The sequence below is a fragment of the Lycium ferocissimum genome, chromosome 8 (genome assembly GCF_029784015.1).
Source record: "Lycium ferocissimum isolate CSIRO_LF1 chromosome 8, AGI_CSIRO_Lferr_CH_V1, whole genome shotgun sequence".
NCBI lineage: Eukaryota > Viridiplantae > Streptophyta > Magnoliopsida > Solanales > Solanaceae > Lycium > Lycium ferocissimum.
In genome coordinates this window covers 64,346,062-64,372,387 of record NC_081349.1, presented here as the reverse complement: position 1 = coordinate 64,372,387, position 26,326 = coordinate 64,346,062, and the positions used below count along the sequence as shown (strand labels likewise).

Sequence of the window (26,326 nt, the reverse complement as noted above, 5' to 3'; positions counted from 1 at the left end):
AGGAGATGCAGGACATAATGAGCTTGACTAAGGTGCTTGGGAATTTAAAGTAAGTCAAGTCGGTTCTGATGAAAGACCATTCTATCCTATCAAAGCCTTTTCTAAATCAATTTTGAGGATAGCATTTCCTGTTTTCCCTTTCATTTTCTGAAAATGAGATATGTATTCCTGAACAATGATGGCATTATATGCAGTCCTTCTATTGGTGAGAAAGCTAGCCTGACTGGGGTCAATAATAGACTGTAGATGAGGCTTGATTCTATTCAAAATGATCTATGTAACAATCTTGTAAAGAGTGTTACAAAGTCTAATGATCCTAAAACAATGGCGGCATTGGGACACTTTGGAATAAGACAGAGAAAAGTTCTATTGACCTCTGGGTCTATTTCCTGGGTGTTAAACACCTTGTGAATGAAGTCAGATACTTTTGGTTCCAGAATGTTCCAAAGCTTCTGATAGAACATGGGATGAAGGCCATTTGGTTGTGGTGCTTTAAGGGGTATGAAAGATCTGATAACATTAGAGATCTCTGAGGAAAAAATGGGAGAACCTAAGAGGAGTTGAGCTGAAGGACTTAGGATATGGTCATTATGCAGAGGGGTGGTTATGGAGATGTAGGAACAAGAGTGTTCAGTGGTGTACAATCTAGAACAGAAATTGAAAATGGAGCTCCTGATGGTCTTTAAATCATATATCCAATTCCCAACCTCATCTTGAAGACTCGGAATTCTATTCCTTCTTCTCCTTGTGAGAGTGGAAGAGTGAAAGAACTTAGTGTTCCCATCCCCATCAGTTAACCACTCAATTCTGGATTTCAATTTCCAGAAATCCTCCTCACTTTTAAGGATACTAGAGTACTTCTCATTCAGCTCTACTTCTAGATTATGGAGAAAAGTGTTGAAGGGGTATTTTGGGGTACTCTGTATCCTAGCAATTCTGGCCAACAGTTGATTTTTCTGGTGGAAGATGTTGCCAACAATTTCTTTATTCTAGATTCTAGCTTTTCTTTGGAAAACACTGATATCCCTAGTTATAGGTACTGGGGAGGCAAAGCAGTTTAGAAACTAGGCTGGGAAAGGAAGGGTGAGAACACCACATAGTCTCAAACCTAAATGGCTTTTTACTATTTTGCTGATAGTTGAAAGTGGTGGTAAACAGTAAAGGCAGTGATGGGAGTGAGTTCTAGGTAAGTGAGTCATCATAGCATCTGGATAAAGATTAATCCAGTCATCAGTGGCTAAGAACCTATCTGTTCTTTCCAAAATGATATCTTGATTATTAAAGTACCTCTTATTTGTCCGTATTTTCTACCCTTAAACCCAATGTCTATCAATTTACACTGATTAATGCATTTCCAAAAATTGTTAGACCTATTAAAACGGATGTGAGGCCGCCAAACTTGTCTCTGGCTATGAGGATTTCATTTAAATCACTTCCCCACAAGCCAACTACTAGAGTACACACTAGCAACATCAGTTAGATTGTTCCAGAGCTTAATTCTATCAGAATAAGTATTACTAGCATAAATACCTTAAAATAACCAAGAAGTAGGAGGGGAAAGTACCTTGACCATGACATGGAGTCCTTGATCAGTAGTAGTAACCTCCTGAAGTGTGAGAATGTTTATCCCCAGAAAGTCCCCTAGCAAGACTTTAAATTTGAGCATCAAACGTAAGCTCAGAGGTCAAGTGCCTATGATCAGCCATTTTCTCTCTAGCAGAACCAACATAATGGGGTAATGGAGAGCAACCATAGAAACACAGTGTCTTTTGAATTTAGGGTTATTGGCAACCCTAGCATTCCAGATCATAATATTCGTTATAAGCTTCTTCTAGGGTGACCCTCCCTTCCTGATTTTCTTCCCCTTCTTTTAGGGAGGTAAGGGGTTGTTCTTCATTACTAGAACTTCCCCATTCTCTCTTAGAGAAGGGTTCAGACTGACAACTGAGTTGTTTGAGTTTTTTAGTGAGACTAACTCTAGGCTTAGACTGCACTTTAAAAGATTTCTGGGGCAAAGTGCAATAAGCATTTTTTCGAAGGGCTCTTTAAATTCTTCCTCGAGGAGATTGCATGAGGACTGCTTTGGTTGTTGGAACCCCCATTCCTACTAAGATTCTTTCTACGTCTTTATTGGAGACCCTGATTTCCTCGATTACCCTTCCCTGCTCCTTTTCGAGCTCTGTTAGAGGTGAGTTGAGTGATGGGGTTGCTTGGAGCCAAGTTTAGGGCTTGTGTCCCCTCCGATATCCCCCATTAAGGAGTCTAGTTAGAGAATGTCGGAAACTGAATCAAGGTTCTTGGTGTGACAATGATATAAGCCAAACTCCATCAAGAACTTACACACAAAGCCGAGCTTCAAAGATCACAAAGATGGAGTCTTTAAAGATCATGGGAGGTCAACATAGGACGGCCTTCAAGATATGGGAGATAGCTTGGGTGTAATTCTTCAAGACCATCTCATTCAAAATATGGAAGATAGCTTGGTTGAGGAGGCTATTGGTGCAAAAGAGGCTATAATTTAAATGCAAGCCTTTTTTTCGAGCTTCATTTCCAAGAAAGACCAACCAAACAAGACCCTTACATCATTAAGGGTAGAATTGTAATAGCTAGCTTGTCTTTCTTATTTTCCTATTATAAGTAGTAGACTTAAACATTTCCCTAGTTTTTAGACAATTTTGATGAATGATATTTTAATACTCTTTTGAGAGTTTGAGTGTTTGAGGGCTTGTTAAAGCCATTGATTGTGCTTGTCACATTGTTGAGAGGATTGGTTTCTTGGGACATTAGTTTCCTTGAGGTTATCCTAAGAGATTTGGTGCTTAATAGTGTGTAATTAGGAGATCTTAGTTAATTAAAAACTTTGGTTGCCTAATTGTGCCTATTTTTGTGTCAATCTATCCATCTTTTATTTTCCTTGTTAATTTCTTGTTTCCGCATATTCGTTATTGTATCAATTGGTATCAGAACTTAGTTTAGGTTTGTTCCATCAAATTTAGTCTTGGGTTTTGAATCTACCAAAAAAAAAAAATCTAAAATTCAAAAATTCAAAATCTTGTTTGATCCTTGCTTGTTTGTTGTTTTTGACACTAGATTTGAGTTCCCTAGTGTCATTTGAGTCTAGATCTTAAGTTTCAAGCTATTTGGAGTCATATTGAGTCATTCACCATTGTTGGAGCGTGAAGGTTGAAGAACTTAAAAGTGGGTTTTAAAGAAGAAGTAGAAATTGGAGCTTGAAAGTTATTGGGTTGTGTTCTCCTAGTGAAGAAGGTTAAGAATCCAAAAATTGAAGTATTTTTGAAGGATCTACCATTGTTGAGTTTTGAAGTTTTGAAGAACTCAAAGTGGGCTTTGAATATTGAGTGAACAATGAAGAATAAAAACCATTGGCCTTTGTTCCTCTCATGAAAGAGAGCTTAGATCTGAAATTTAGGGCAAAAAAGGGTTGGAATTTTGAAAGTTTTTGGTGTTCTTAAAGATCTTCAAATCTTTAAAAAGTAAAAAGAAGACCAAAGAGGGTGTTTGATCCAAAGTCTTCAAGTCAAAAGGGTGAAAAGCGTTTGTGTGGGCCCAAAACAAGTCACCAAAAAAAAATCAGCCCAAAAAAAAATGGATTTCAAAAAAAAAAAAAAATCTACGTCAGCAGCCACCCATCATAGGTCGCGGGTAGTCATCGAGGGGCGGGAAACACTATAAATCCTCGGCAATGTGCATCGGTCATCCCGCCGACGTCAAGCTGCGCCACAGTAAGCGGGCCCACATGGGCCCAACTTCAGAGAGTTAACATTTCCAACACTTAGAAAAAATTTCTAAGTGTTGGACCAGAATTTTGGCTCAACTTTAGGGGGTTATATCTTCGTGTGTATAAGGAGTTATGGGATGCATAACCTATGTAACTTCAAGTTCAGCGAGTCTATTTTTCAATGGAACAAACCGTTCATCAATTGGATCTCTAAAAAAAAAGCTACGGGCGTTTTAATAAAATGCTGCAAGCAGCCCTAAAATTTTTCTAAGTGTCCAAAACTTCTCCAACTTTTTTCTAAGTGTTTGGCCAAGGTTTATCTACTTTCTTTAATTATTCTAACTAATTAACAACTGGTAATTGATCCTTACTTGGTTGTTAGCTAGTTCTTGAGTCTGTATTTCATTCGTACCAATTCTTTCGTTCTTTTTTCATTTTTACTTCGTTGTTAATTCTTGGCTCAAGTCCGTTAGTTTAAATTGAGTCGTCCGTTCTTCTAACTTGAACAAGAATCCATTCTAGCCAAGAGTAGAAACTAAATCCCTTGTGACCAATCGAATTAACAAAGGTACAATCATTGGCCGAAGCAATTTGGGAGGCAATCAAAAGGTGTGCATACTTGAGAGTTTGTGAATTGTTTCAATAACCTAACGTCTTTGTTTGTTTTGTTGATTGTCTAAATAGGTACTTCAACCTAAGGTCAAGATGTGAATTGAGCCTAACAAGAGATTCCATTCAATGTTGGTGAAATTATGTGATGATTGGGGAGTTAGACTTGAAGTTAATGACCAAAGTCATGGTTGTTACATTTCTTCTCAAGCCGTACTCCGGCTAGGATTAAAATGGACTAAGAGAGAAGACCCTTATATTGGCGAAAAGAAATATTGGGTCGATATGGTGAATATCTTTTTCTCATGGGGAATATCAAGAGGAAGTGTGGTGTGTAGTACTTGAGGTGGGTACATGTGACTTGTGTTTGGGATATTCTTGGTTCGAAGACCATAGGGTTGCTTATGAGCGCGATTGGCATAGGTATGTAGTGGATAAAAGGTGGGAATTTCTATTTCCACATATACATCCAAGGAAACTTCCAAGTGTGAAGGTGCGAGAGCCTAATGTGAAATGGCCTATCTTGACTATGGAAGCTAGTGGAGAAGAATATGAGAAATGAAAATTCATGATGGATGAAATATTTGCTAGTTGCAACTATCGGCAAGGATAGAAGATGAAATTAAGATGAACTGGCTATTAGAACCTTTGAGAAGAAGCTTGCAAACTATTGGGCATACAAGAGGGGAAGACCAAGTACTACTTGGGATGCATTGAAGGAGGACTTGAGGTGCCATTATCCCAGACCACATGAAAAAGGGTATAGAACCAAATATAACTCCCAAAAGAAGAAGCCAAAGGCCAGAAAGCAAAGTGCCTCTTGTGAAATGCCACAAGAAGGGGAGATTACCATACCCCTTGAGAGACAAAAGATAGAGAGGAGTAAGGGAGTGCAAAGTGGAAACTCAAGAGTGGAAAAAGGAGAGGATGTGTGGAGTGAGGTGAGGAGTAGCCACGAATTCAATCTAGCCTTTCTACTTCTTCATCTTGTTGTGAAGAAGCTTTTGTAGGTACTCAAGGAAATGGAATGTTAAAGGAGTCTTCATGTGGAGAACTCCCGTGCTTGGAGAATGAAGGCCAATACCATCTCTACGATTGGTCAAGTTAGCTTGCCATGGGAAGCTCAAGGTAAAGAAGATTTTTCGTGTGAACTTCAAGGTATAATAGCTAAACTCAATACTTCTAACTCTTTGAATGAACAAGTTTGTGATGGGAGTATGAGAAGTATCTTGTCTTTTTGTGAGCTTAATGATTCTTTGCCATGTAATGATAATGTCCTTATTGAAAGTGTCCCTACACTAGTTGATCCTTTTGATAACTGAATTGATTCTTCTTATGAGGTCAATTTGTATCCACCTAGTGTTGACACTTGTACTAAAAGTGATAGTGCATTGTCATGTGATAAGAGTGCTCATACACTAGTTGATCCTTTTGATGACCGAATTGATTATTCTTGCAAGATCGATTTATGTCCACCTAGTGTTGACACTTGTGAATTCAATGGTAGTACATTGTCATGTGGTAATTATGTTAGTAAATCTTGTGAGCTTGACATGCTACCAACTCGTGTTGATCGACTTGCTTGTAATGTTAATTCACTAGTTGAGGAATCTTGTGATGTGCTTAACAAGCCTCTAGTTAGTGATGATGTTGAAGTCGTTAGTCTTTTGAAAGAATATGACACCTCATCTTTGTTTGTTTCATGTCAAAATGAGTCTCTTGATCTTACTTTAGTGTCATGTGATAAAACTCAAGATTGTAATGGTGACATGTGTCATGTAGATAGTCATGTGAATGAAAGTACTTTGAAAGATGACAATTGTCTTTGTGAGAATGAAATTGCATGCTTTGACTCCTCATTGTTCATGAATTACTCTCTCTTTAGAGATAATGTCTTATTTGATGCTAGCATGACTATTGAAAGTGAAGTGTCAAGTGGAATCTATTGTAATGTTGAAAGTGTAGCCACTTTTGGGGACTACATGGTGTTTGAAAATCCACTATGGAGTGATGACACTCTTCCTTATGATGGAGAACCTCCCTTAGGGGATGCTATTACACTCGTGGGGAAGGAGTGTTTGGAAAACGAAGGTGATACTTGTTTGCAAATTGCTAATTCTTCCTTGTGTGTTCCAAATCTTAGTAGCATACTTGATCATGTTCTTGAACTTAATAGTGAAGCTACATTTGAGGACACCATAGATGAAGTTGTTTTGCGTGACACCTTCATTTACTACCTATTTGCATATGATGACACTCATGCTTGTGTTGGGGGTGCATCTTATGTTAAGAGGGGTCCTATTGGGGTATATAACTGTTGCCTTGACCGTGATATGTGGATATCCTTCCCTTATGACCCCGATGATGTCTTAAACTTGTGTGATTGGCCTAGTTTGGAAATAGAGGATCATTTGTGCTTCATGTCTCCTAGCACCAATGTGATATTGTCTACTTGGTATTTTGAACCTATGGTGCCTTTATTATATCCTCATTTCTTAATCTTTGGGATAGCCATGATTTTAGTGCTCTCTATGAGGGCTTGTTCTTCATGAAGGTAGTTGATACTTGGCTATATCACAAGTTTGTACATACTTGGCATGATGTTAGATTTGTCAACTCTTGCACTAACCCTCATGCTTTGAGGACCTTGTTGTTGTTTCTCTTCTTTCTTATGGTCTTGCAAAGTTTAGATTCGAGGACGAATCCTTTTCAAGAAGGGGAGAATGATACAAGCCAAACTCCATCAAGAACTTGCACACAAAGCTGAGCTTCAAAGATCATCAAGATGAAGTCTTTAAAGATCATGGGAGGTCAACATAGGACGGCCTTCAAGATATGGGAGATAGCTTGGGTGGAATTCTTCAAAACCATCTCATTCAAAATATGGAAGATAGCTTGGTTGAGGAGGCTATTGGTGCAAAAGAGGCTATAATTTAAATGCAAGCCTTTTTTTCGAGTTTCATTTCCAAGAAAGACCAACCAAACAAGACCCTTACTTTATTAAGGGTAGAATTGTAATAGCTATCTTGTCTTTCTTATTTTCCTAGTGTAAGTAGTAGACTTAAACATTTCCCTAGTTTTTAGACAATTTTGATGAATGATATTTTAATACTCTTTTGAGAGTTCGAGTGTTTGAGGGCTTGTTGAAGCCATCGATTGTGCTTCTCACATTGTTGAGAGGATTGGTTGCTTGGGACATTAGTTCCGTTGAGGTCATCCTAAGAGATTAGGTGTTTAATAATGTGTAATTAGGAGGTCTTAGTTAATTAAGAACTTTGGTTGCCTAATTGTGCCTATTTTTGTGTCAATCTATCTATCTTTTATTTTCCTTGTTAATTTCTTATTTTCGCGTATCAGTTATTGTATCACAAAAGGAAAGAATGTCATTTGTTGGGCCACCTGGGTCTTGAGCTGGTTGAGCTCCTGGATGGAAAGGCTATGTGGGTTTGGGCTCAACTGTGCCTGCATGGGGGTCGACAGCTACAGCAGAGGACAAAGTTCATCAACCCATGGTTCAGATCTTAAGTGATGATCTGAGCCAGAAAGGATGGGTTTGGAAATGAGCTAGTACTGATGAGCTCCCTACTTTGAAGCTCAGTGGGTAGGAGAAGCCCATTATGACCATTTTTTGCCATGATTTCGGAGCATGCTTCGGTGGTAGGGGATCAGAGAGGAGTGTGAGTTGTTGAGAAGCTGGTTGGGTTGGTTCTCCTGCCGTTGGTGGTAGAGTGAGGATTTGGATCAAGAAATGGTAAGAGAAAAAGTGTTAGGTGAGCTCCGGGGTGGTGAACTGAGTATAAAAGGGAGCTTGGGAGTTCGCTTGAGCTTGTCAACATTGCAGTGATGAGGGAGTTCTGTGGAGAGAGAGAGAGGTTTTTTCGAAACAACTTTCAATGTAATGATTATGCTTAGATAGGGGAACTAGATTATTTTTTTGCTGAGGCACATCAGTTAATCTGGTAGGAGTTTTTAAAAGAGACATTGGGGGATCAAATGGTGTTATATCCTCTAGTCTAGGTGGGTGCGGGTAGTGGTAATTAGGGGTGGGGTGGGGTGGGCCCCCTGCTGATTAGACTGGGATAAATTGAGTGTCAACTTACCCCTGCTGGGATCAATTTTCGTGTTGGGCTGGGGGTGTGGGAGCGGGTGGGTATGTGTTGAATTAATGGGGTGGCCCAAATAGATATCCTTCCTCGGTTAGCCCACAGGTGAGGCGTGGAGATGAGATCACGGGTGGGGCCCATTCCCTTACTCCCCTGAATCTCTTTTCCTTTCCTTTTTTCCGCCTCTCTCGTCGCCAGCGATTGACGGTCATCAAAGAAGCATTCTAATGGTTGATAGAAACGGAAATCTTCTCTTTATATCAAAAATTCCTCTAATCACGGAACTTACCTACAGCAGCATCAAAATGTTTTACCTGGACCGGAGACATTATCTTGGGTGCTATTTGTGATGCCTTTCTAAGATCTGGGCTTTGGTTAACGTTTCTTTCTTGTAAAGGTGACCGACCATCTTCCACTCCCCTTTAGAGTTTGCTCGCTAGTTAACGCTCCTTTGCTTAATTGGGCTCTTTTGCAATTTTGCTTGGTTGGAAGGAGCAGTTTTTGTGGGTATGACCAATTCTTCCACATCCCTTGCAAAGGATACCTTCCCCTTCGTAAACCAATGGTTGTATATGGGTTCCAATAGCAGCAGAAGTCTATTCTGTGGGGATTTGCACACAGATCCGGGCATATCTTCCCCTCAAGGTGGAGGACGTATAGCTATCTATTTTTAGCAATTTGCTAATTCTTTGTCCATTTTTTTCAAGGATTCCTTTGTCGTAGAGTTTCGTTGGCCATTGTGGTAGTCGGATCCAGATGGCTGTGTAGGTTAATTTAGTTTCAGCTGGACAAAGTTGGGTTTCTATTTTCTGACTTAAAGGAAATTTTCAGACACAAACCAGGGTCCTTCATGTAGTGCTTTTTGCACACTAGATTCCTAATTGAATTTGACAATAAAGAAATCCCATCCTAAATCGATCAGAGTCAATTGCTCTTCAGGCTTCCACCATTCTAAGACCTTTGCTCTGAGTATGTGGTGGGGAATCTTTTTCCTAAAGACCTTGATAATTAGGGAATATTGGCATGGGAGATAATGCCTGGCTTTTTCCTCTTCACTTAGGACGATGGGTTCACGTCCCTCAGTTTCCCCTCCCTGCTTGGGAGAGTAATCGACAATTGGTGGATTATAAGAGCTTGTAATAGATTGGTTCCGGTTGCTTAATATGTCTTTCAATGATGGTTTGGTTATGTTATCCTCATCCATTGAATCTTGGTTGGGATCCGGTGGTTTCGATGGAGGAAGTGTTCCTTCTGGGGTGGGAGTAATGGCCATATGGTTAGGCTAGTTAGGCTGAGTTTCTAGAGAGAGGTTAGAGTCTACCTCTCTAGAAACCATAAAGTATTTGAGTTGAGTGTTAATTTGGCTTGCTGCCTTGCTACCTATAAGATAAATTTCAATTTTTAAATTTATATTAGTTCTAGTTTTTAATAATACTTTACGATAAAAATATTCGTTCAGAAGCAACTTTTAATTCTTTTTATTTTTATCTTTATTTGTACAATATTAGCATAAGATGAGTTTAAGTGGAGAAACAATATAGTCAATAAGGATTCATATACTCAACCTAACTTGTTTGGAAGTGAAGAGTAATTTTTGTTATTTTTTGAATAGGTATATATTATTTTTTGTTAAATATATCTATTAAAAATATAAATCTTGTTACTTAAAGCTCAAAAAAAAATTGAACTTTGATTAGAAGACTCAAAAAGGTACTTTCGAGATAAATCTTTAACAAACAACAAAAAAACTAAATAAAAAAATTATGAATAAACATTCTTTAAAAGAATAAGTCTCAATCGAGTTGAGTTATATGCTAATGAAATTTAAAATAAGGAAGAAATTAGTTAGAAGGCTAAGAGCCTCTTTGGATGGGCTTAAAAAAAGCAACTTATAAGCCCAAAAAAAAAAAGTTGGGGTAGCTCAATTTTTTTTTTATTTTTTTTTTTTTGGCTTATAAGCTGCTTTAGATAAGTTAAGCCAAACGGGCCCAATTATTTTTTTGAGCTTATTTTAAGCGCAAAATAGCTTTAAGCTGGCCAGCCAAACACTCAAAAAAGCTGAAAACAACTTATAAGCTGTTTTCAGCAACTTATAAGCCAATCCAAACGGGCTCTAACATAGATTCTCGAGAAAACTTTACCTAATATCTCAAAAAAAGGCTAATGCATTGGATTTACAAATGATCGGAAAGGAATTATTGAAGAATTGATTATAAAAAACTAATTAAGAAATTTGTGTCTAGAAAAGCTAAAAAATAAATTTTTAATAAAAGTATATGTGAAAAGTTTTTAAAAAATATTTAAAGTCTTTCGTTAATATTGACTTTAGGCCATCAATTTGGTTGAGTCGTCCCTGCTAGGCATAGCATTGGCCGCAATTAATGTTGGTTGGGTGAAAAAATGCTGGATTTTTTGGATTGGGCCCATTATCTTTGGGTTATAGATTTGCAAAATTATGACTGCACCACTCAATTGCAATGAATATGTATGAGTTGTAATCATTTTTTGCGCGGATTTCCCTTCTTTTGGGGTGGTCTTTAATTTTTGCCCTTCGCTTAAAAAAGTGACCGAAAATATCCCGCGGTTCTGGGTTTGAACCCCCCCTCAGTCAAAAAAAAAAAAAAATCGCAAGGCAAGGCGTTGGGAAAAGTCTGCCTTATGCAACAGAGGTTGCCTTAATCCAGCATTTGAAAAGAAGAGTACTGATAACTTGTATAATACCTTAAGGCATAATTCTGCCTTGCGAAATTCTACCTTGTGAAATTTATTTTTAGTGAAGGGCAAAAGTTAAAGACCACCAATTTGAGGGGCAAAAATTAAAGACCGCCCCCAGCGAAGGACAATCCTGCAAATTGTCCCTTATAAAATAGACTATTTTCTGCTTAAAAATGGATTGTTTTCTACTTTAAAATAGGCTTCACTTAATCTATCGACAGTGACTGCTTTAACTCGTTCACAACCATTAAAATGTCAAAAAATAAGATTTTATCTAACCGTGTTATGTACCAAAATCTAAATGAAGAGAAATCAAAAGGATAATTTGCACTTTTGTCCTCTTTTGTGCTGGTCTTTAGTTTTTGGTCCCATAACAAATACTAATTTTTTTTGTGTGACATTAGTTATATTTTCGCATCATAATATTCACAAATTATATCCCTCTTGACTTTTGCTATTAAAGAATTTATGCCTCACTAAACATAAGTTCGATTGCTAAAACACAAAAATTAAAACCAGCCCAGTTGAAGGACAAATCTTCAATTTCTTCCAACCAAGATCATCTTTCTGTACAAATAGCTATGTAGTGATGACTTTTGTTATGATCCATTACTTATGACTGTTTTTCATTATTACTCTCTCCTATTTAAATTAAGTGTTCATTTAGCCTTTAACACACCACTTAAAAAAATACTAAATTCTTAAGAAAAAATAGGTATTTTGGCTAAACTATCCTTAATTAAATACTACTATCTAATTAATGTAATTTCTTGGTCACATAAAAACTCACTTATCTAAATAAGAGTAAATTTGAAAATAATCATTTCCTTCTTGTTTTTTTTGTTTTTTTTTTTAAATTGTTTTATTACATAGGGAGTAGGGGAAAAGGAAATGGGGGAGGGGATTACAATGTAGAGATTCGAACCCTCACCAACAAGGTGAAAGTTCAGGTAGCCAACCAACTGAGCTTTCCTTCTTGATTATGTAAGTAGACACTTATTTTGAACCAAAATAAAAATGTTAAGTGAACGCTTATTATGAACCAGAGGTAGTATTGTATAGAATATACATGTACAATAGAGGGATATTTTAAAAAACAATATACACCTTTTGAAAATATTTATGCCGCATAGCCCCAATATACAATATTATATAGCATGATATAATATTATACAACATTATACCGGGGGGGGGGGGGGAGTTAAACATAATGTATCAACCTTGTATAAAGCGTATAATAGTGTATAGAAGTTGTTTATACACAAATATGGAGAAAATTAAGTGTTTATACACAAAGCATGAGCTATATGGCGTAAATATTTTAAAAAATAGGCAGAGAGCAAAATTTTCCGTACAATTAAATCCACGTCTCATTGATTAAGGAGATGAGATAAAGATACATACTATCTATTCGTATTTATTCTTTTTTGTCTTTTAGGTCAAATAGTAAAAGCAAACAAAATTCCCTTTTGACTAAAGTCGCAAACGTAATTTTCACAAACTTTGGTTGTCATTATTGATCAATTCCCTAGCTGCTTCTACTTTTTTTTTTTTTTAAATTGTTTTTATTACATAAGGGTAGAGGAAGGGGAAATGGGAAGGGGATTATAATGTGGGGATTCGAACCCTCACCAATAAGGTGAGAGTTCAGGTAGTGATAACTTGTATAATACCTTCTTGTGAAATTAGGAGCTAAACCACTTCCTCATATTTGCAAATGGTAATACTTAATTGTTTACAGGAAGCCATCAGGCAGCTAAAACAACAGATGTAAGCAGTACTTAAGACTTCTCAAAATAATTTAATATTTCGGTTTAACAGAAATACCAGAATATCAAAACTTTAAATCAAATATCAAACTTTTTAAGGAAATTTAAACCAAGACCGGAACAAAGAACTGAATTGATTCGGTCCGGTTGGTCTTTCAATATCTACGCCCACCCTTATTTGCAACATAATCATATACACACTTGATAAAATTATCAATGCGCACCCCCCTCCCCCGCATGCCCCCGCCCCCCCTCCCACCCCACCGCCCTCTTTTTATTTTTGTTTTTAAAGTATTGCATAATCCCTATTTTGATCCTCATAGAATAAGCTGCTTTATCGTTTTCGCAATAAAATGAATAGATTAGGGCACATATAATAGGATAGAGTGCGAATTAAAAATGAATACACACAATAAAGGTGCAATTCTCAAAGATTCTGTTATTTAATATATGAAAAAAGAGCTAAGTGATTCGATGGTTCTAGTGAAAGGATTCTACTAGATTTCCAGAAAATATCATCCAAAGCATATAGTGAGATTGCAGAAATTCTCAAATTCCATCTTGCAAATGATGAACTGTGGGGTATAAACGACGCTGCTCTGAATTAGAATTTTCCTTTTTAAATGCTAAAAGCAAAAAAGGAAAAGAAAAAGGCTTCTAAAAAGTTATTCAACTTGAGATGTACATATATAGTTTTAAAAAATTGAAATATTTTTTTCATGCTTTCTTATTTTATTTTATATGAAGGTGTTTGATTATCACATAATTCAAAATAAAATGAAAGATTTTTGTAACTTAAATATTAATATGCCATAAGATTTTGTGATTATAAAAATTGTGTCAGTTACCAAAAAAAATAAAAAATTATGTCATTAAGTAAAACAAAATAAAAAATAAATAAATTATTTTTTAAAATAAAAAAGCGTCAATCATTTCTTGACATAACGGGGGAAATATATAAGCACGTCACAGAGACAGACACTCAGGAACTGCTTTAGAACGCACTCCCTCGAAAGGAGAAGAAAAGTAATCATCGGTTTCATCGTTTATAATAAGGCAGGAGAGGATATGAACAAGGATGGAATTTGTGCTTTACACTGTATCGATCTCTCCAGCCCTGACATCCATTCCTCTGTTTCTCTCCTCAAACAGGTATCTATGTATGTATTCATCTCTATGTTTGAAGATGAAAAATTGTCTGTCTATTTAATAACAGCTCTAAAACAATGGGTCTGTGTGGCAAAATTCACCTCAATTACATACATACATACAGTCTAGGTTTCCTTATTTTTATATAAACTTCAAATGTTCGGTATGAAGGAGAACATTTTCGTTTTCAAGAAATCAAGTGTGTATCTTACTTATTTTCTTGTGTTCGGTACGTAAATGAAAAATATTATCCTAAAAACATTTATATATAATCTACACAAATACGGTGAGGGTGGGGGTGGGTGGGGTTGAAGATGAGGTCAGTTCAAGAGTGAGGACGAGACCATCAGTGTGGGATGCTAGTAATTTTTCTCATTTTTAAGGAACTTATTTTCCTAAAGAAAATGTTTTTTAAAAATTTTGACCAGCCGAACATGAGAAAAATTAGAAAATATTTTCTGGAAGATGTTTTCCTCCGTACCGAACACACCCTTTATATAAACTTGAAATGTTCAGGATGCTGCTTTCTTCCTGTATTAGCCCATGTTTCCTTTCTCGGCATAATGCCAACGTAGCTAAAGAACAGAGCACAATAGAAGAAACTTCATATAAGTGATACTAATTATCTTGGATTAAACTTAGTTGTTATTATTTACACTTGCATTATCTCCAGTGTTTGCTAGAAGCCTATTAGTCTGGTTAGAGACTTGTATGTTACTGGAGTGATAACTTTGAGGATTAGTGAACCTCTAGTTTTAGAGAACCCCTAATATGCATAAAAACAAATTATTTAGCCAAATGGAACAGAATAGATTAGAGGATTCATATAGCCCAGCCAACTAGTTGGGAATGAGGCACAATTGATTGAGTAGAAGGAAAATAATGATTAAGTATCATGTCTATGGACTATTTTTTGGAGGAGATTCAATCTGTTGGACAAATTAAAATTTCTGTTAAAAGATAGAACCAACAATTAGCTTGACATCAATGCATAAAGCCACCGTTCCGGACCTCTTTTTTGTCCTTTAGGTCTTAAAACTAATGCTATGCACTAATAATTGCTATGGAAGTGCTTTAATAATCTCGTTGTTCTGTCAAAACTTCCCATGTAGATTATTTTTATTCCACCTACCAGGAAATGTGTATTACCTAACTGTAAATGATCAAACTTTTGTCTTCTGGTTCTATCAAACAATTTTTTCTCAAGTTCCCCCTCCCCACAAGGGCTGGTACATGTATTAACTACATCTTTGATAAATTCGAAAATTCTGCTGTAGAGTCACCACTACCTTATTACATTGAAAGATCTTATTGCTCCATTAGCTCATATGTGTTTGTTATTGGTAACAGGCTTGCTTAGATTCAGGATTTTTCTATGTTGTCAATCATGGTATCAGCCAGGAGTTTATGGATGAAGTTTTCGCTCAAAGCAAAAAGCTTTTTGACCTTCCTTTGGAAGAGAAAATGAAGCTTCTTAGAAATGAGAAACATCGGGGTTACACTCCTGTTCTAGATGAACATTTGGATGCTGTCAACCAAATAAATGGTATGTATCTATCGTCTCTCTTATTCTTGTTATTATTGGATATTGGATTTGAGCTAGAGGGGATATTTGCCTTATTCCTACTCGATGTTGGTCCCTCACTGCACTACCAGTAGGATTAAACTAATTAAGATGAATGACAACAATACCATAACAGATATAGTTACAAACAAAAGATGACAAGTCTCACCTTGACACCTACCTGAAAGAGAGAATTAGACTAAGATATCCCTTTATTCTCGCAGTAAAAAACAATCTAGATATCTTATCATAGAACAGTGATATTTTAGCGGAAGCTACCTAGTGAATAGGCAAGATAGAGCTCGCATAATAGTTTTGTCTTGTATTATGTGAAAAGGAGAATAATGATGCAGGCTTTTAAGTCATATTCAACGTTATAAGGTTTACCAGCTTGTGTGAGGTCTTTCCATCACAAAGTTTAACTTGTGTTATTAATGCACTATTTTACTTGCAGTTAATTGCATTCACCCTATAATTTCCGCATTTACCTTTTCACTTTCTGTTAATAAATGTATGGCATTGGAATAAAGTTGGAAAAAGCTACTTTTTCATTAGTTGGCTGCTTTTTGATGGGCCTTAGGTGACTATAAGGAGGGATATTACATTGGTGTTGAAGTACCTGAAGATGATCCTGAAGCTCAGAGACCATTTTATGGGTCAAATGTTTGGCCTACTGCAGGTAACTCTCGAGGGATTCTAGTCATTTATTTGAGGAATACACAATGACCTTACCAAACATCATTATTTTATGAGGCACTTAAAAGGTTAAATTGGTTAGTATTCTGAAAGGTACCTTTCCTGGATGGAGGGAAACTATGGAGAACTATCATCAAGAAGCACTGTGAGTTACTGTCTAGCAATCATATTCTTTATACTCTTATGTTTTCATTATCTTGTTTGTCAATGAGCATATTGCTTTATATCTTCAAGATTGTTTTCTACCCTACATTTCTCATTTTTTCTATCATTTGCTGCCTTAAATTGACTTGCATCAGTGAGGTGACAAAAGCAATATCAAGGCTTATAGCCCTTGGACTTGACCTTGATGTTAACTTTTTTATTCGGCCCGAGTTTCTTGGCAGACCAATTGCTACTTTGCGCCTGCTGCATTATGAAGGTGAAGATGGTGAAATTTCACTAGAGCCATCATGCTTGTCTATTTGATATAAACTGATATTCTGATTTCATGTCAAACTAGACAAACATTCTGATCCATCTAATGGAATTTTTGGAGCTGGAGCACATTCTGACTATGGTCTGATAACTCTCTTGGCCACAGATGATGTCTGTGGCCTTCAGGTAGATTATTAAAGTACTTTGAATTTTCTGGATACATATAATTTTCGTTGTTGATGTGGAACGTGAACTCTTGAATCTATTTCAGATATGCAAGGATAAGGATGCAAACCCTCAGATTTGGGAGTATGTGCCACCGTTGAAAGGGTAAGACATTATAAGTTTCTTAGTTCTATCCTCTAATTTGTAAGTAAAACACAAGTTATAACTTGTAATATTTGATATTGCTTGGAATCACGTCTTCTCCTGCGGTATCCAACAGAGACAGCATGCCTTTTGTTAACATTGTTAAAGTTGAAATTAATCTACATAGTGAAATAGAAATTCCTGGCCTTTATTATCTAATGGACCAATTAGTTTACAGCAGAAATTATGGGGATAACGTGATTGATTTTTTACTTGCAGTGCTTTTGTAGTGAATCTTGGTGATATGCTTGAGCGCTGGAGCAATGGTATTTTCAGGTAATGTGATGGTTGTACAAGTTGCGAATTAATGACATCCCCCCCAAATTCTGTGGCAGTCTTTGACTCTTTTCTACTATCGCTAATTAAGATCCTTCATTTGTTAATTTGATCATGAAAACATATTCTTCTCCTTCTGATTTTGTTGGGGATGCAGTCAGATAACTGATATTCAGAAAGCTGTGAATAAGTTGCCCCAAGTACTTGAGGGTGTTTGGATTGACTTTTTTTAAGTAGCTTATAAGCTAAAAGCCATAAGCTGAGGATACCCAACTTTTAGCTTTGAACTTATTTTGTATACTTTTTTTGCCTAAAAGTATGTGCTTAAATGCACTTTTTACATTTTCCAAACACCTCAAAGGAGCTTAAAAGCTATTTGGCCAAAAAGCACTTAAAAAAAGCCAATCCAACCACCCTTAATTAATAATCTCTCTCTCAAATAGAGTTTTAAACTAAACCAAGGAAATGCAGACTTCATATTGCAGGATTTGATAGCTTCTCTTCATGATTTCTTAACGGTGCACCCACATTGTGTATGAAATTGATTGTATTTTTTAACACCCTAGTTGTATCTTGTTTCTTGTCAGCTAACTTTGTGCTCTTCTGTTCAGGTCAACACTGCATCGGGTCCTTGGAAATGGTCAAGAAAGATTTTCTGTAAGCCCTTTGATGGTTTTGGATGCTTTCATATTGAAAATATTATAAATGACATAATCTTTTAAAGAGAGTTGTTCAATCTTATCAAACTTTTTTGAAGAGTCTTATTGCCCTCAGAAAGGAATGCCATTAAAGAATGTAATGATATATTTGCTTGATTAAAGAAGTGAATGGAAGGAAATTTGTCAATAACTTATGATAACTATTGTTCGAAGAAAGAAGATTTCAATATCATACACAATTATTTTTGCATGTTTGGTTTTGAAGTACATCTATTAAATGTTGATCCATCACTTTCCATGAGATGATTAGGTTCTCAAACATATTTATGAGAGTCTATGATTTACTATGTTGCTAGGACTCTTTAAAAATGTCACCGGGTGCGTGTCGGATTCTCCAAAAGTAGTGCATTTTTGGAGAATCCGGCACAGGTGCAGCAACATATTTGGAGAGACTGCGCGACATAGATGATTTATAAGCAGCTAGCCATTAAAACTAAAAAATAGGTTATGATTTTGTTAAAAATTGCAAGCATTTTTGCTAAATCTTATCTTCTAGAGACAGTGATTTTTGTGGGGAAATGTCCACAGACTTTTATTTGCTGACTTATACGTGGATTACCTTCCAGAACTGAAATTTTAGAGAGCTGCTCTTTACTTGTTGTAACTGGTAGACTGCAATGAATGGCCATAACAATTGGGTCTTATGGAAATGGGAGAACAAATCATTTGTCACTCTTCTTCATGTTGTGCAGATTGCGTATTTTGTGGAGCCCAATCACGACTGTCTTGTTGAATGCTTGCCAACCTGCCAATCAAAAGATAACCCTCCGAGGCAAGTAAAATTATCCTACCTGCATCACGCAACTAAACTTACCCCCTCTTGCAGTACAAATTACCTGATGACCATAGCCATTTGGAAAAATATTCCGTAAAACTTTTTGGGGAAGTATTTAGAAACTAAGTTTGTGCATTTGTGTATTTGTTGGGACTAGATGAAGATTTTTCTGTTTATGGAAGTGTCTAAATGCCCTTCTCCACCCAATATATTCTTTTTGTGAAATATTTTTGATAAATCTTTAACAAAACAATTTTTTTCCAAAAGCTTCTTCGCTGTAATACCCAACAATTCTCTCCTTCAACATAGACTTTAGGTGTTTCAAGTTGTGATCTTATTTATATCAGAAAAAGATGTTGAGATATTTCAACGTCAATGGTCAAATTGAGATCCTACAAAGCTATATGAACAGAGTTTTGCCATACCATTGACGAGCAAAACGTGCACCCATTGTGCCACTGTGATCGTAGAGATCATATCACAACTCCGATGTGGTGTGCCGGAAATCCTTTATGTCTCCAGTATTTTTGCTTACTGAAGTTACTGATTGCTGGTCTTTCAGGTTTCCTCCAATCAAATGTGAGACCTACTTGCTCCAGCGTTACAAGGACACTCATGCCGATCTGAATTCTTATAAATGAGATTCTCGGTTACTGGTAAAATAAAAATGGCACCGCAACTTTTGTTGCACAGTTTATAAGGGTCGAGGCTTGTGAATTAAGTTCGACTGGCTTGTATAACACTATGCATTAAGCTGTATGTGACGTTACTTGAGGATGTGTGGTGCCAATATGTGCATATATGATATCAACTTGCTTCAAAGTTAGAATTATCATGGGTGAGTATAGACTCAACCACCCCTCTAAATTCTACCATTAAATGACTAAACTTTTGAGTAAAATCAAGCATAATCGTCATGGGTGAGTATAGAATTATTACCTTGAAATTCTATGATGATGATGATGACGGGTCAAAATCCAGTCAGATACCGTAACTAAGTCATCCAAAAATGTTAGATCAACATTGTTGGTTTGTGAAACCCGGCTATTTACATCAGTTCAGGTAGCTAGTTTGTTGCGACGATTGGAGCACGATCACGGTTTAGGAAATTTTACCTCGCACGATCGCGCCTCAGGCAATGCGATCATGGAAGTCATCCCGGAGCTCCGCAATTGCTTGCGTAGCTTTAACAGGATCCTCACAGCTGGCGATCATGCAGGGTACCTGCACCAGCCAAAAACTGTAATTCTGAAGTAGCTGCAAGTGTGCCAAACCATGTTAAATCTCAAACGGTATTATTGGCTTATACAAATTTGAGCTTAAATACTAAATACATGGGGCGGGTTGTTAAAATGATACCCCACAAGTATCATTGACTTCTGATGATAAAATTTTACCGACACTTTAGAAACACGTAAAAATGCATAAATAACAGAATCACATAATATTGCATTTAAATTAAGCATTCAAAGTGTTATAAAACCTGCAGGGTCTATTTGGAAAGCCACCTGGTAATTGGAATTGGTGTAATTACTAGGGTAGTAATTACACAGTATTATAATTACGACGACATGTTTGTTTGTTGCAACGTAGTTACAGTGTAATTATAAGCGTACTGTTTGGTTGCACAAGTGTAATCACACAATTAGTTTAATTTAAAAATAAAATTTAATTACCAAATGTTAAATATTAATATTTGAAAAACTATGCCTTTATAAATGATATTAATTAGGTATTTAAGATACATATTATTCTTGAAAATATATTAATTAATAATTATATATTTGTAACTAATGTTGTAAAAAATAATGAGTATTATCTTTGTTAAGCCATATCAAAGGATGATTTATTATCCTAGGCCTACTCCCAAGATGTCTTAATAGAAGAAGAGCCGCAAGTTAATAATACAAGCTATAGTGGAAAAGAAATCTATGAATGAAATATAGATGGTTACAGTGAAAGGCAAATCTATTGTACAATACATAGAATGTTGATGTATAGTACAATTAGCAAAGTTAATAAAAATAGTGAGCGTACTATCGTAGACATGATTATAGCAGGTTTCACTGGCCAATTAAAAGGTTGGTGCGATAATTATCTTACCCAAGAACAGCGTGGACATATTCTAAATGCTGTCAAAAGAGAACCAGGAGAAAACCAAGAAATAGTCTTAGTTTCGACTGCTGTTTATACACTAGTTCTTAATATTATTGAGCATTTTTCAGGATGATGGTCAGATAATAATGAGACCATTAGGACATTACTCCAAAATGCGAGATGTAAAACTCTTATTTCATTCAGATGGTATAAGGATATATTCCTTTGTCGGGTCATGGAATTACCCGAATGCAATGATAACCATTGGAAGTCCAAATTTATAGATGGATTACTAGCCTTTTTTGCAGAAAGAGTAAGGAAAGCTCTTAGGAAAGGGGAAACAAGTATAAATTATAGCAGTTATACTTATGGAAGTCTTATAGGCACATGTATGCAAGAAGGTTTGGCTTTATGTAATGAGATTAGGTTGAACCAGCAAATTAAGAAACATGGTCTTACTGAAAGACAACAATTAGGAGAATTTTGTGGGCAATTCGGATTAGAAATGCCACAAACAAAAAAGCCTCATAGGCACAGAAAGAAAAAAGATTTCCAGGCATGGAAAGAAAAACGCTTGAAAAAGAAATCCAAGCGAAAGAAAGATTTCAAACAGAGGAAGGATTTTATTAAATCCAAAAATCCTAAGGCCTGTTATAAGTGTGGCAGAGTTGGTCATTTTTTATAAAGATTGCAAAGTCAAGGAAAAGATTAAGAACCTTGACATTGGCAACGACTTAAAGGAATCATTATACAAAATCTTGTTAAATTCAGAACCAGAAAATTCAGGTTTTGAGCCAGATGAATCAAGCGATTCTTCATCAGATGAAGATATTGGAGTCCTTGACAATGAAAGTTATATTTCAACCAGTTCAGATGATGAATGTCTTCCTTGTCAAGTAGGACAACCCTGTACTAGTAAGGGAAAAGAAGATGATGAGTTTTATAATCTCTTTTGACAATTTCAGGAAACTAGTATTAATGTCTTGGATGGTAATAACCTCATGGATCTATTAAAAATTATTAAAGATCCAGAGCTTCGGTCCCAAATCATTGATAAACTTGACGAGGCACCAAAGGAACCTGAAATCCAACCTGGTATTCAAATAAGAGAATCAACAAGTCCATACACCATGACAGAAGTTAAAAGACTTCTCAAGGAAAGGAGAAATATCATATCTACTCCTGCTACAATCCAAGATTTGAAAAAAGAGATTTCTAATCTCAAACAAGAAATCTCTAGTCTCAGACATCATAATAGAATCCTAGATGAAAGGATTTCTAAGATTGAGGATAAAGCAAAGTCCGACATACAAACTCCAATCCAACACACCATGATAGAACAGCTATGGAGGGAGAAGCATTCGAAGCAACTCAAGGAGGAAATTTCCTCACAACTATGGAAATAATTACTTCCCAAAAAATTTTCATAAAAGTTACTCTTTTAATTAATTACAATTTCAAAAGGGAATTTACTGCTCTTGTTGATAGCGGAGCTGATTTAAATTGTATTCAAGAAGGACTAATTCCTTTAAAATATTTTTATAAAACTACTCATAGTTTAAGATCTGCTAATGGGCAGAAAATGGGTATTACTTTTAAATTACCAAAAGCCTATATTTGTCAAGATAGAGTTTGCATACTACAAAGTTTTGTCTTAGTAAAAGATATTTCAAATGAAATCATTTTGGGAACCCCATTTTTTCAACAAATATTTCCTATCCAAAAATGAGATACTAAAGGTATTATAGGAACCTTTGAAGGAAAAACTATTGAATTTCAGTTTATAAATGAACCATTTTTCAGAATTATAAATGAGATAAAAGACAGGTTGATGAATAAACATCAACAAATCAGTTTTTTAAAACAAGAAATCTCTACTCTTAATATTGAGGAGATTTTGCAAAATCCTAAATTACAGCAAAAAATAGCTTTCTTAAAAAACAAATTTGCATTACAAATTTGTAGTGATCATCCTAATGCTTTTTGGGAAAGGAAAAAACATATTGTTTTTCTTTCATATGAAGAAACCCCAACGTTTGACCAAAATCCCAACTACACACCTAACCTTTGCGTTGGTCCTATTACCCCCCTGGACAAAAATTTCGCATTAAAATGCCCTTTTTTTGCCGATGTGGCATAAATATACATGACAACCCCCAATTATTAACAAAGCGTGTGTCCACACGCGCCTGGCCCACGTGACACATCTTTAATTTCCCCCATTTTTTTATTAATTTCCCCCTTCCTCCATCCATCTACTCTTCTTCTTCAAAAAAAAAAAAAAAAAAAAAATCTTTCAATTTTCCATACTCCATTTTTAGTATAGGATCCGAAAACCCATACCCAATTCTCCTTCATCTTCATCATCATCTTCATCAACATCATCATCATCATCATCTTCTTCTTCTTCTTCTTCTTCATTAGGAGTTGAAAAAAAAAATCACACCAACTTCCTCAAATCTAATCCAAAAAAACCCAAATGTGAAAGGAAGCTTCCTAACACCAAGTAGAACAAAGTTCATCCATTAATTTGATCAAACAATCAAGAATTTAAAGAAACCCACTTGGTGTTCTTCATAGCTTTCTCCAAAATTCCTAGCAATGGAGTTTAATTTTCTCCCAAAATCAACTCAAAGAATTAGTGCTTAAACAACTCCAACCAAGCAACAAGTAGCAACTCCAAACACGCAACTTCCAATCAGATTTTCTTTAACAAGATTAGATTTTCGTTTTTTTTTTTTTTTTTCCGCATTTTCATTTTTTTTTCCATTTTTTTTTTTTTTTGAATTTGATTTGGGAAAACAATGATTATAAGAATAATCACTATCCTAGCTCTAAATTTATAATTGGTATTATTTTGACAAAAAAAATGGAGATGGGTATTAAATAGGGTGAAGAAGAAGATGAAGTAGCCTAAAAATGGAGGGAATTTAAATTTACCTATGTGGCATCGATGTTGCAGTCTAGTTGGCGCTCAAAAACACGTCGATGTCGTTTTTTAAAGGCTATAACGCGCCACCGAGCAAGTGTATTCACGCTCTTGTCCACATCAAGAAAAGGGGCATTTTAATACTGAAAAAATTTGTCCAGGGGGGTAATAGGACCAACGCAAAGGTTAGGTGTGTAGTTGGGATTTTGGTCAAACGTTGGGGGGTATTTTGAGTATTATCTCGAAAATATTCCTACTAAAGCAAGACCATGTCAAATGAATTCTGACTATTTAGAATTACGTAAAAATGAGTTTTCTTCCCTTTTACAAAAAGTTCTTATAAGATCTTCGAAATCTCCATGGTCATGTACAGCTTTTTATGTTAATAAACATGCTGAACATGAACGAGGAGTTCCTAGGTTGGTTATTAATTATAAAACCCTTAATAAGGTTTTGAAATGGATTCGAAATCCAATCCCTAATAAAAAGGATTTATTGGATCGACTCCATAATGCTATTATATTTTTCAAATTTGATTTAAAATTGGGATATTGACAAATTCAAATTGCTGAAGCAGATAAATATAAAACTGCTTTTAATGTCCCTATTGGGCAATTCGAATGGAATGTCATGCCATTTGGATTAAAAAATGCCCCTTCAGAATTTCAAAAATCATGAATGATATTTTCATGCCTTATAGTAATTTCATCATTGTTTATATTGACGATATTTTAGTCTTTTCAAATACCCTAGAAATACATTTTAAACATCTTGATATAATCAAGAAAGTAATTATACAAAATGGATTGGTTATATCCAAACCAAAGATGTCTCATGTAGAATTTGGCCTGCACAGGGAGAAAATTTTTGCCCATGCAAATTCTGCCTTAAGGCAGAAATTCTGCCTGTGCAGCCCAAATTCTGCCTTGCGATTTTTTTTTTAACTGAGCTGGGGTTCGAACCCAAAACCTTAGGGTGTTAGGCGACGGGTAAAATTTAAAGACCACCAATTTGAAGGGCACAAATTAAAGACCACCCCAAATAAAGGGCAATCCGCGCAAAAAAAAAAGAATATATGGATGATGTGACCTTCCTTCATAAGCATGGGCCCGTCTCACTTAGTGGCGTAGGATATTAATGATGCCTGCTAGCAAGATAAAGAAATTTTGGATGGGCTTAAAAACAAAGAGCCTTATAAGTCGTTTTCGCCTTATAAGCCGCTTTAGATAAGCTAAGCCAAACGATTTCGAGCATTTGGATGGCTTATGCCTATAAGCCGTTGCGGCTTATAAGCTAAAAAAATAAGTTAGTAGTCTAACTTATTTTTTTTGGCTTATAAAGTTTTCAAAACATAAGTACGCTTTAGATAAGCTAAGTCAAATGGAGGTAATTATTTTTTTGAGCTTATTTTAAGCACAAAATGACTTTAAACGGCGTTAAACACTCAAAAAAGCTGAAAACAGCTTATAAGCAACTTATAAGCCAATCCAAACGGGCTCTCAATTATTTTTTTTGGGCTTATTTTAGCACAAAATGACTTATAAGCTGGCCAGCCAAACACTCAAAAAATTCAGAACGTACTTATGGCTTTTCAAAGAACTTATAAGCCAATCCAAACGAGCTCAAAGTGTCACAATGAAATTAAATGGTACTCTCTCCGTCCATTTTTACTTGTTGATGTTTGACTTGACACACGTTTTAAAGAGCAATAAATAAAGGAAAAATAACACTCTATGTCTATTTAGGTAGAATATTTACCCAAAATGGCCCATATTTCTAATATTACCCGAAATAGTCCAATTTGTACACTTGAAATTTTTTGACTTTGTTTAGTTTGGATTTTTCTTGGTTCGTAATCAAAGATTAACTACTCTCCAAAACACGATTCCATTGATACAGACAATTAAAGCTGAAGCAAAAACTCTAATTTCAACTTATCAGTAAGCCCCAATTTGAACCTGAAACAGTAAAATTACATGATTACATCTTCAACGGACTTTACTTTGGCATTTGGGTCGTACCCAGATGTTATATCCCGCATTTTGTGCGTTCGGATAATTCAAGACAATTGCGGGAGGACGACGAGCAAGGTCTTATTTTTATTTCGTTAAGTATATGAATGGCTTATGAAGCAATTGGAAGCGGAATTATTAAGAAAGGCCAAGGGTATGAGGGAAACTTGCAATATGCCTCGTGGAATTATGGAGGGGAAGACGAAGGTAAATTTGGAATTTGGAAATAATTTTTGCATGAGTTGCATGAAAAAAAAAAAAGTGGGCTTGGGTTGGATTGGCCCAAGGTGGCCGTCCACTTCACTTGATGGGCCAAGCCCATATGGATTAAATTCATGGGGATTAAAAGAAGACTAAGTCTTCCAAATGATCCCATAACTCTCTAGAA

At 35.8% G+C, this 26,326-nt stretch overlaps 1 protein-coding gene across 2 annotated transcripts; it reads left to right on the top strand.

The window, feature by feature from the left end:
- Nucleotides 1–13,911: 13,911 nt before the first annotated feature.
- LOC132068825 (2-oxoglutarate-Fe(II) type oxidoreductase hxnY) lies at nucleotides 13,912–19,828 on the top strand. Of its 2 annotated transcripts, XM_059462558.1 has the most exons (11): nucleotides 13,912–14,087; nucleotides 15,435–15,630; nucleotides 16,229–16,327; nucleotides 16,438–16,489; nucleotides 16,644–16,765; nucleotides 16,847–16,947; nucleotides 17,033–17,091; nucleotides 17,350–17,406; nucleotides 18,018–18,063; nucleotides 18,818–18,897; nucleotides 19,463–19,828. In XM_059462558.1, exons 1-11 carry the CDS (start codon nucleotides 14,004–14,006, stop codon nucleotides 19,539–19,541), a joined length of 975 nt encoding a protein of 324 aa, XP_059318541.1. In that variant the 5' UTR covers nucleotides 13,912–14,003; the 3' UTR covers nucleotides 19,542–19,828. The 2 variants fall into 2 exon arrangements, with proteins under 2 accessions (XP_059318541.1, XP_059318542.1); XM_059462559.1 differs by lacking the exon at nucleotides 13,912–14,087 and having other exon boundaries at nucleotides 15,612–15,630; nucleotides 16,427–16,489.
- The last annotated feature ends 6,498 nt before the right edge of the window (nucleotides 19,829–26,326 follow it).